The sequence below is a fragment of the Carlito syrichta genome, unplaced genomic scaffold (assembly GCF_000164805.1).
Source record: "Carlito syrichta isolate Samal-C Ts95f unplaced genomic scaffold, Tarsius_syrichta-2.0.1 Scaffold306821, whole genome shotgun sequence".
NCBI lineage: Eukaryota > Metazoa > Chordata > Mammalia > Primates > Tarsiidae > Carlito > Carlito syrichta.
In genome coordinates this window covers 118,024-129,561 of record NW_007250917.1, presented here as the reverse complement: position 1 = coordinate 129,561, position 11,538 = coordinate 118,024, and the positions used below count along the sequence as shown (strand labels likewise).

Genomic DNA, 11,538 nt, shown 5'->3' with positions numbered 1-11,538 from the left:
GGCTGAGCCACCGAGCCCAGCTGTGCAGTTATTTTTATCTTAGCTGATGGCAGCTGCCAATGGGTAGGGCCAGTGAGGTGAGCCACGCTGGCAACCCACTGCCCTGTTACCCCGGCGGCCACCTCACCATCAAGACAGCATCCTCACCACCGTGACAGGTATCTCACTACAAAATGGTCACCTCACCGCCACAGCGGTCACCTCATGACCACAACCAACACTGGACCACCATGATAGTCGCCTCATGACCACAATGGACTCCTCATCACCATGATGGGCACCTCACCACCCCAAGGGTCACCTGGGCCAGGGCCCCACCCTGAAACATTCCTCAGCCCCCCTTCTGCAGGTGACACACAACAACCATGCCATCCCACAAGCCCAGTGCTGTCCCTCCCTTGAGAGCCCGAGGCAAGTGCCACAGTCCAGGGCGCTAGTCCTCAGAGGGAGTTCCTGGGCCAGTGGCATCATGTCAGCTGCAGCGCAGATCCTGGGACCGCCCGCACCTGCTGAGCTGGGAGCTCCACGTGGGCCTGGCCACCTGGGCCTCCCCTCCTCCTCCCATGCTCAGGGCATTTCAGAACCAGTGTCCCAGGCAAAGCCTTTGTGGTGTCCTGCAGCAGGACTCAGGGGATTCGGGAAGCCAGCTGCTGTGTCATGGAAGGGCACAGCGGGGTCACACATCTCATGTGGCTTAGACTATCTGGGTAGCCCAAGGCCAGGTGGACAGGGACAGTCCCACCCAGCAGGAGGTGCCAGGACTCAAGGGTCACCTGGGGCATTCAGGGCCCCAGGTGGGGACTGGCCGGGTGGCACACACAGGACCCTTCTCACCAGAAGCGGCTGCCCAAACCCTCTGTGGATCCTGGGAGGCCCAGAGGAGGCCTGAGTCCCAATGGGCCCTGTGCCCCAGGGGCCCACCCCCATGACCAGGGCCCTGGGTCAGGGGGACAGTGACACTCATGCACCATTCCACTGCTCCTGCCTGCAGAACCCAGGGGTGGACTTCGGGGACGTGTCCGAGAGGCTGGCCCTGCGCCAGAGGCTGAAGTGTCGCAGCTTCAAGTGGTATCTGGAGAACGTGTACCCAGAGATGAGGACCTACAACGACACCCTCACGTACGGAGAGGTACCGCCTCCACCACGCAGCCCTCGGCCAGGCAGACCCGCCCTGCGCGCCTTCACTTGTGCACGTGTGTCCTCGGACATCCAGATGCTGAGGTGCATTCACAGGCACACAGGCAGCACCCATGCACAAGCCCACAGGAACATGCATGTGTACAGACATACAAACACACACACAAGCAAATACAGAGATGTGTGCACACACACTCATATATTTCCATAAACATGCATATATTTCCACATGCACGGATGCATACAGACGTGCGTGTCGTGCACATGTATACACATTGCCTTTCATATGTGTGCTCATTTTCATGTGTGTGCATGTACACACGTTCACATTTGAACATATGTGCATGCCTTCAGCTTATACACATATACAATACATATGTGGGTATGTGTACACTGGCATGGTGTGTATGCACATGTATCCCTTCACATGCACATACATACACACATGCATTCTCTGGCATATGTGCACATGCATACATTCACTTACATGTGCATAGAGATGCATACATGTGCATAAATACATGCAAGCATATGTTAAAGCATGTACACACATACACGTGTAAGTGCACACAAATATAACAGTACACATTTGCACATGGTTTTGCTCATACGCATACACAGAGCTCTCCCCACACAGACATATATTTTCATCCACCTGTGCACAGGTGAACATACAATCATTTATCAAGACAAAGTGACACATGGACATGTGTACACATACACAGAGATGTGCACGAATACATCCATGAAGACACAGTCATGTTCCTATATGCATTCAATGTGTGCATATATGTACTCACACGTATGTGCACACACATACTCCAGCACTGCATACCAGCAGCACAAAGACCCACGTGGCCCCACCAGTGCCCACATGTACGATGTGACACGACTGCTGCCTCCAGCCTTCCTGTGACCTCAGCCTCCCTGTGAATCCACCCCATGCACTTGGTTCACCCATCAAGCCATGCCCACCCACTGGAGAGTTCACACCAGTGCTGCCTCCTGGGGTGGCACGGGTCACGTGGCAGCCCTGATGCACAGTGGCTGGCAGCAGGCGGCACCAAGGACCACATGATCCCTGGGCATCGGGCAGGCCCGTGGTTCTGGCAGGCTGGTCCGACCTAACTGGGCCACTCTGCTGTTGAAGGTCAGCTGGCCACAACCCATCCTCTGGCGGGCTGGCCAGGCCTGTCCTCACGGGCTTCAGGGCTCCCAGACCCACACATGGAGGGTGTGAGACGCGGAGCCAGCGCATGGTCCTCGCCACTATGTTTCCCAGTCAGAGAAGCTCAGGCAGCTCCCAGGCTGGGGAGCTGTCTCTTCTCCTGGGGATACCGCAGAGTTGTGGAGCTGCGGGCACAGATGCAGGAGAAGGGCACACGTCCTCTCCATGGCCACGCTGGCGCTTCCCTCCCCGAGGGATGACCAGGTCTCCACCCAGACATGAGACACGTCTGTCCGTGTCTCCATCAGTAACAGACACGGCCACCCCTCCCGGGAGGCCCCCCAGTCAGAGCACCCGCATCTCTCCCTCCCCTCATCCCTCTGCCCGAAGGCAGGCCCCGAGCCCCACCCCCCGGCATCAGGTTTACGCCTCTCCTGGGGCCGAGGCTGCAGATCGCAGGTGGGCAGGGCTCCCCAGGGCCCTCCCCGGCCCCCCACATGACCCTGGGCTTCCACCACATCCCGTTGCAGGTGAGAAACAGCAAGGCCAGTGGCTACTGCCTGGACCAGGGCGCAGAGGACGACGACCGGGCCATTCTCTACCCCTGCCATGGCATGTCCTCCCAGGTAGGAGGCCCAGGGCACAGGACAGGGTGCAGGACAGGAGGCAGGACAGATGCGGGTGGGCCAGGGAGATGGGCACAAGATAGGTCGACGGGGCATCCTTTGAGCTCAGGGTTCGGAGCAGCCTGGAGACCCTCGACAGGCCTCCCATCACACGCCCAGGAGGAGCTCAGCGCAGATGCTCAAGAGCAGAGCCTTTGGGCCACATGGGCCTTGGGCAAATCAATGAATGCCCTGTGCCTCAGTTACCAGTCAATCAAATGGGATCATCGTGGCACTTACCTCTCAGGGCCAGCATGGGGATTCAGGTAGAAACCACATCATGGTATAGGCTGATCCGAGGATACTGCTGGTATCACACAGCACTCGTGTCCTCCATGCCGCACCAGGGGACCTGCATCCTAGCCGCACCTGGGAATCACGAGACACGGGGCCCAGACCCAGGGAGGGGTGCTGGAGCCCAGGTGACTCTAGTTCCAGGAAAGGAGGTCCTGTCCACACCGGGCGCTATTTAGGTCAAGCCCAGACTCCTGCTCTCCCAGGACAAGCTGGGCCTCTCTGACTCCACCCACAGACCTAAGCGCCCACAAGGTTCCATGGGGGCCGGCCCAGCCCTGCCTAGTGCCCTCAGCTCCAGCACCTGGCAGGTCTCAGAGGGAAGATCCCATGGGTCATTGCAGCCACAGGGGTTGGCCTGTGACAAGAGCTGGGGTGCTAGGCTGCGCCCCCTCCCAGCAGCTCTGAGGTGCAGTGGCCTCCGACTGAGGGAGAAAACAGAATCACCCACCAAGACAGGGATCCCCTGAGGAAGTTGAGTCTGCCGGGCCTGGCAGGACACAGGTGATGGTCCTCTGCTATGCCAGTCTGTCACAGCCCAGGCAGGAGGCCACACCTGCTGGGCTCTGGTGCCCCATGGGAGAACGTAGGAGCCGCCCAAGCTGGCCCAAGCAAGCAGGGGCCGCATCAGGACTGGCCTCGGGTGCTCAAGGACAGGTGTCAGAGTGGCTGGGAGGTGTGGGCTGCCGAGGGCCCCAACGTGGTGCCCGGGGTGAGCCCTCTGCCTCTAGAGGACACTAGGGTGGCAGTGGAAACAGCCTCCCTGCTGGAAATGGGGAGGCAGATGGAGGTGGGAGAGGCGAGGCCGGCGTGACGAGCCCCATGGGGAGACAGTCCAGCAGGACATGCCACTGTAGCTTCCCCTTTGCAAGACAACTCGAGTATGTTTGGCCAGCCTGTGGGAGGCGAGAGAGGTGGAGGCCCCAAGCCCCATGCCAGGAAGGGTCGTCTCCTGGGATGCCACGATAGCGGACACAGGCTGGGAGCTGGCTCAAAGCCACAGGACACTGCTCCCAGCTCTGAGCTGCTGTCTGACATCCGGGTGTGGCTAGGACTCTCCAGGTGGGAGCCACATGCCTCCTGCCACCACCGAATCTCAAGATAACACATGGTGTGGCAGTGACACCAGCCCCCAAACGGCAAGGCCCGCCGCATCTGCAGCCTGACTTGCTCACCAATCTGTGGTGAAAGCAGGACCGCTCCTCCCAGCATGCCCTGGGGCCACCCAACAGAGGAGGGTCCTCTTGCCCACCACCCTGGCCAGCAGGGTGTACCGGCACCAGCTGGAGCTCAGGGGCAGGGCCGGAGGGGGCCCAACACCTTCCCATGAGGCCCCTCCCCCAGTTGGGCCCCTCCGCCACTCAGGTCCCTCCCACACTTAGGCCCCTCCCCCTGCCGTTACCTCCTCCATACAGCCCTTCCTCACACAGGCCCCACCCACACAAGGCCCCGCCTCAAGCAGGTCCCTCAAGCACAGGACCCTCTCACACGCAGGCCCCACCCCATAGACGCTGCCTCCCAGACTGGCACCTCCACTATGCAGGCCCTTCCCCATGCAGGCCCCTCCCACACAGGCTCCTCCCCACAAGGCCCCGCCCCCCACTCAAGTTCCCCCACTTACACCCCCACCCAGGCCACGTGGACTTTCTCACCCCTGGTGCTGGGTCTCAGAGCAAGAGAATAAGGAGGCTTATGACTGCCACCTGCTCTGACCTCGCCCCTAGTGTTCAGGTGCTCCCCAAAAATTCAGTGAGGGAGCACACAGGCCCACACCTTGTTGGGAGGGAGTCCCGGTCATGTTGGGGAACCGCACCTTCAGCTCTGGGACCGTGTCCCTGAATGGGGGGTGAGGTAGGGGGGGGTTCCTCTCCATTCCAGAACGTTCTGAGGCCAGAGAGGCCAGGACCTTGGCCACTGCTGGGCCCCTGGACCTCGACCTCCAGCTTGGGTCCTGGGGTCTCGAGAGCCACCCTCGGAGCGTGATCCGGGCGGGCCTCCCGACAGCCCAGTCCCAACAGGTGGCCCACACGAGGGGCCGCTCCTACCTGCTGCTGGGCCCGGCCTCTCCAGCCCAGGCCCACCCTGGGTGCCCACCTGACCCGCCTCCCAAAAGCTGACACTGGGGACCAGGCTGGTGGCCCAGGCCTGGTGACACTCTCCACCCAGAGCCTTCCAGCCCAACTGGGCCCTGCAGGGATCACCTCCTATCTGCGATGCTGTTCCGGGGTGGGCGGCTCCTATGCAGCCCCCCCAGGGCTCGTGTGCGCAGCCAGTTTCCAGTGGCCCATGCCTCCTGCTGGAGGGTAGGCAGGGGAGAGCCAGGGGCTGGGCTTGGCGCCCCCAGCCCAGACACCACCGTTCACTGGGCTTTCCTGTCCACAGCTAGTGCGGTACAGTGCCCATGGCCTGCTGCAGCTGGGGCCGCTGGGCTCCACGGCCTTCCTGCCCGACTCCAAATGTCTGGTGGATGACGGCCGTGGGCGCACGCCCACCCTGAAGAAGTGCGAGGATGTGGTGCGGCCCACGCAGCGGCTGTGGGACTTCACCCAGGTCAGTTAGGGTGGGAGGGCCTCGAGACCATGGACCCACACACCAGGGCCCGCCAGTGGGTGGGAGTCTGGGGTGGTGGTGGGTGGACACAGCCAGAGAGGTCAGGTGACCAGCTCAGTGTCACACAGCTGAGAGGGCTGAACTGGACAGTCTGGTCACAGCCCTGCAGCCGCCCCCCAGGTCCCTGCGCTGTTCAGCCTCGACCACCCACGCTCCAGCCTCCAGGGGAGAGGAGGGAGGATCTGGGCCTCAGTGGGTGATTCTCCTGCCTGGCGGGGGAGACGGGACGTCCTCTCCGGGACTTGGGCTCCCATCAAGCGGTCCAAGGATCAATACAGGGCTGGAGGGCTCTTCCTGGAGAGCACCCCCACTCCTGTGCCCTCGCCCAGCTGTCTGGAGCCTGGCCCCCCTCCCACCCTCCGGCAGACACCCCTGATTCCCACCTGCCTGAGCCCCCAGGTATTCACGGCGCCTTCCTGCCCTCCCTGCTCGGAACCTCCCTCCCCACACCCGCCCATATCCACCCTGGACTTGGTTCCGATTTTCATTCTCATCTGTCTAGACACGGGTGCCCGAGTGTCCCGATCTCCTGTCCCCATGGGATCCACAATTCCTCCTCTGCCCCCATCCACATCAGAGTGACATGCCTACCACCTGCCTGCCTGTCCCCTTGCGGAGGTCTCCCGATCCCCCGCTGTCCTCTGCCAAGTCATCTGCACAGGACCAGGACAGTGGTCCTGAAAACCCTTGAGCACAGCATCCAGGGCTGATGAGGCAGAAGACCCCAGGCTGAGGGCTTGAAACAACAGGACTCTCTCTCCCTGTCCTCGAGAATGGATCTGCCTCTGAGTGTCAGGGTCCAGGAGCTGGCTCTTCTGGAGGCTGGGAGGGAGGCTGGATCCACCTCCTGGTGTCGGGCTGGCTCCTCTGTAGGCTCCAGGGAGGGCCCCTACTGCCTCTCCTGCCTCTGTGTTGACGCAGCCCTCAGGGACCCTGAGCTTGTGGCTACATCCCCAAGCCTCCCTCTTCTCTGAAGCCCCCGGTGCAGGATCGGGGCAGGGCTCCTGTGTGGCCTCATTTTGACTAAGGATATCTGCGAGGTCCCATTTTCAGCCAAGGCTACATGGGTAGATCCTCGGGGCTCGACAAAGACATCTTTTTTTTTTTGAGTTGGAGTCTCACTCTGTCGCCCAGACTGGAGTGCAGTGGCCACTCCCAGCCACCACAGCCTCGACCTGCTGGGCTCCGGCAATTCTTGCGCCTACAGGCGCACGCTACCATGCCCGGCTAGTTTTTGATTTATTGTAGAGATGAGGTCTCGCCAAGTTGCCCAGGGGGGTCGCAAACCCACGGGCTCAGGCAGTTCACTCACCTCAGCCTCCCAAGGCGCGGGATTACAGGCTGAGCCACCGAGCCCAGTAGACAAGGACATCTTTACAGGACATGCAATCCCACCTCTCTCTCTCTGTGCCTTGCGGCCTGCCGGTGTGGCCAAAGTCCCCCCGTCTGTGCACTCTCTGCAGTGAAGCCCTCTGGGGTCCATCTTGTTCATGAGGTCAAATCCCACACCTGGCCAGTCGCCAAGCCCCAAGCCTGTACCCCCATCCCACCTGCCCCGCCCCAAATCTCACCCCACCCCACCCCACCCTGCCCCCATTTCACCCCACCCGGTCCCCGTCCCCCACCCACCCTGCCCTGTCCCCATCCCGCCAGCCCTGCTTCCCGCTGACATCTCACCGCACCAGCTCCTGGGTCAAGGTCAAGGCCGCAGGTCTTCTAGGCACCCCAGACTCCATCCCACCCCAGCCCATTCTCTCCTCCAGGGGACCCTGTACAGACCAACACAGGCCAGGCAGAGGCCCTGCCCCAGGAACGGCGGGGCCCTCTAGCTCTGGGAGGGGCCGCAGGCCGGGCTTGGCTGTGGCCAGGTGCTCAGCGCAGTCCTCTAGGGGCAGGGGTGGGGTGGGGACGGCGAGGCCAGCATGGGGGACTGGTGGGTCGGCTTCCTGGGGCGCCTGGCTTGGGCCAGGGTCATCGATGTTCAGGGGACTCCATAGCTGCAGAGATGACCGAGGGACCCCAGGAAGGCACCCTGGGGGGGGGAAGCCCATCCCCAGGGTCAGAAGAGGATAGCGGACCAAGGAAGAATGGAGGGGGAGGGAGGACCGAGGGAGGGAGGACCAGGGGAGGAGGAGAGGGTGGAAGACGGAGTTAAGATGGGGACCCCCCGTCCTGAAGGCCAGCAGTGCCATGACCAGGTTGGGGCCTGGGGTCTCTCCCCTTTTGGGGATGCCCCTTCAGGAAGCTGACTCAGTTTCCCTATCCCCACAGAGTGGTCCCATTGTGAGCCGGGACACGGGCCGGTGCCTGGAAGTAGAAATGTCCAAAGATGCCAATTTTGGGCTGCGGCTAGTGGTGCAGCGCTGTTCTGGGCAGAAGTGGATGATCAGAAACTGGATCAAGCCTGGGCGGCACTGACCACTCACCCTGGCCTTTGTGTGAGGCAGGCCCCGAGGACCTTGGGAGGGGCCAGGCGAGCCCGCAGGGCCCTCTGCACCTGCTCCATGAACCCTGGGCAACCCGGGCGGTGCCCGGTGTGTCACGGCTGAGCTCTAGACCCTGGACTGCAGAGGCCAGGAGACCGGGCCATTGGCCACTGCGTTGGGAGCACGGCCCCTCCGGGGATAGGCAGCTGTGCCCACAGGAGGGGTCTCAGGACAAGGACGGCAACTCTGAAACACGTGCCTTTTCTACGGTATCTCCTGTCCCGACTGCCGGGCTGGCGCCGCCTCTGCATGTGCTTCCGCCCATCCACAGCCTCGTGGAGGCTGCCCTGCCTCCACTGTGTGAGGCTGCCCTGTCTCCACCATGTGAGGCTGCCCTGTCTCCGTCCTCTGGGCGGGGTCTCCCCACCAGCTGCCCTCGCTGTCCACCTGGCCTCTCGGGTCCTGACCTAAGTTGAACATCAGAACACGGCTTTTCAGGGTCTGGTAGGAGGGGAACATGGATGGCTGCCGTGGCTCCAGAGGCCAACCCATAGGCCGTGTCTCAGAGAGGACATGACTGCTGCAGCAGAGACCAAATAAAGAGAGGCCGAGCCAGCGGAGGCCGTGTCTGTCTTCCTGCAAGCCAGTTGCCCTGGTGGGTGGGGCCCGGCTCTGCTGTCCAGGAGCCAGGGCACCTTGGCTCTAACGTCCACAGTGGGGGGTCAGCAAGGTGCGACCCGGCCTCCGCCCATCCCTATAATAAAGCTTTATCGGCACATGGCCACCCCACTGTCACCTGTCATCTTGGCTGCTGCTCCAGGGCCCCGGCACCATGGAGAAGCAGCCGCGTGGTGCACAGAGCTGAAACATGACTCTGGCCTGCAGGGAGTTGTGTGCCAACACGCCCTGGGGAGGTTCAGCCCTCTCCAGGGGGAGTCCGACCTTCCCAGGGGGTGTCCAGCCCTCATATCCAGAGGAGGCTTCACCGTGCCCAGTTGCAAGGCAGGAGGGAGACAAGAACGGGGCTGCTGCTGATATCATGCCCACTGTCATCCTCTGGGTCGGAGCTTAGCATCACAGCCACTCTTAGCGGCAAGAGAGGCTAGAAATGTGGCCCTTCACTTGGCAGTCGCGTGTCTGGCTAAAGTCTGGGTCTACAGTAGCAGAGAGGAGAGTGAAGGGAACACTGATCACAGTTTGCCCTCTGGCCAGAGGCAGGTCACACCTGCGAAGCCCACTGGCACAGTCGTCCTTGCTACGCCTCCACAAATCCTCTCCCATGAGAGCAGCCCTCCCCCCCGCTCTGTCACTGGCACTCACGACTTTGGGCCACACCCTGCAGCACCAACCCTAGCAGCCCTGGTACTGAGGGCATCAGGACTCTGTCCCGGAGCACTGCAGACCCAGCCCTACATGGAGAGTCCCACAGATCCCCACTCCTGGGGCTCAGTGCAGCCACGGGACAGATGCTGGACAGGCTTTGCTGTCCCTCACTCGCTGTCAGATGCAGACCCTCATGCTGGAGGTGGCAACTTTAACTGCACAGAGGGGCAGGGCCCTGGCCGGCCAGCTCACCACGCAGATGAGATGACCAGCCTAGAAACCCGACTAGCTCCCCCACGCGGCGTCTGCTGCCCTCTTCAGTGGTACCCGGGCAGAAACCGTGGGCCATGTTGGTGACTTCTTAGTTTTTCACAGAGTGGCCTGGAAAGCCGGCAGGATCAGACAGGGCTGTGGGGCCCACAGGGCTCGAGGGCCTCCTGTGTCTGCCTCACCACAGTGGAAGGACCGTGACCCCAGGAGAACAGCCGTGATCCTGGGTCCTGCGGGTCTCCTTCTGGCAGAGGGCACGTCACCTGGTCATGCTGGGTCTTAGGCCCACGAGGGAACCTTCCCAGACAACAGAGGAGAGCCACACAGGCTCCCTCAACCCCATAGGGGGAAACGAGCAGGTGCCGGACCTGGGGCACCGATTGTCCAGGGGCGGGGCTGTGGAGATCACCAGGGAGTGAGGACACGGATCATCCATGGCCTTTGTGGATGCCCTGGGAAGTGAGAGTGCCACCCCATCCATGGGCAAGGCCTGTGTGGATGCCCCGCAGAGTGAGAACTCCGAGGGCCTGTAGGAACACGCCAAGCCCTCCCACCCTGGAATGAGGGAGTCTGTGAGCCCCTGGCCCCCTCCCCGCCTTGCCCTCCGGGGCTCCTCCTGCCCGCCCCTCCCTCCTCAGCTTCTCCCTCTTCCTACCTCTGCAAGAAGCTCCGAGCCAGCCGGGCTCCTCATTCTCAGCTGAGAGACCTCCCAGTCCCACTTGGGTCTGCAAAACCTCTTACTCCAGATCCTACCATTTTGGAGGATGATGGGGGATGCTGGCAGGTGAGGCCCAGGGGCCTGCTGCTAGCCGAGGAGAATCTAGAAGGTTCCCAAGTGAAGAGAGGGCGAGCATAGCAAGGGCGAGCACAGCACCGGGCTGAGTTAGGAACACCCAGGGTCATGCTGATGCCACTGCCAGTGTCACAACCCGTCGGGCCCCTCCACGGCACGTGGAACCCAGCTGGCGTGCAGCCCACCCGGGTTGTCAGAAAACCTGACATCTGGAAAATCATCTCACTCCCTGGGTTGGGTGTGTATCCCAGATCCCAGTGCCTCTGCCCCTCATGGGGAGGACATGAGGGCGGCACCAGGGGGAGGCGAGCAGTGACATGGGGTGGAGGTGGTGTCAGGGCTGGGTGGGGAGTGCCAGGGTGGATGGAGAGCACCAAGCCGGAGGGGGGGCAGCCGGGGCAGGATGAGGCACCGCAGGGGGTGGGAGCACCAGGGTGAGGGGGTCCGGGGGGGGTGCTGAGGGAGGGTGGGCACAGGGGGAAGGCTGCAGGGGCAGGGGGTAAGGTATGACACTGGGGTGCCAGGGCCCCAGGATGGGTGGGTTGGTGCAGGTGCTGGGGCGTCGTCTCCTCTCAGCCACAAGTTTGCCACGCCCCATGCCCCGTGTGCCTCACAGATGTCTGGCTTGTCCAGTTGTTCCCTCCGGCCCTACCGGCCTCACGTGGGGGCAGGCGCCTCTTGAGACTTGCCCTGTCCCAGGGAAATCGTCCGTGAGTCCTGGGGGATAATTCAGTCCCGAGAGCCCCCCAGACCCAAGGTGGCTGTTGCACCTCCCATCACTTTGGCCGCTGTTGAGGATGACGTCCCGTGCAGTCCTGTGGTCACCAGTGGCTGCGACCCGTGGGACGTTCG

At 62.2% G+C, this 11,538-nt stretch overlaps 1 protein-coding gene across 1 annotated transcript in view; it reads left to right on the top strand.

The window, feature by feature from the left end:
- The window catches only part of GALNT9 (polypeptide N-acetylgalactosaminyltransferase 9), a 51,059-nt gene extending 41,975 nt beyond the window's left edge, over positions 1–9,084 (top strand). The window contains exons 7-10 of the mRNA XM_008063394.1: positions 992–1,129; positions 2,836–2,931; positions 5,647–5,814; positions 8,146–9,084. Coding sequence (XP_008061585.1) covers positions 992–1,129; positions 2,836–2,931; positions 5,647–5,814; positions 8,146–8,292 — 549 coding nt within the window. The 3' untranslated portion in view covers positions 8,293–9,084. The remainder of the gene's footprint in view (positions 1–991; positions 1,130–2,835; positions 2,932–5,646; positions 5,815–8,145) is intronic.
- The last annotated feature ends 2,454 nt before the right edge of the window (positions 9,085–11,538 follow it).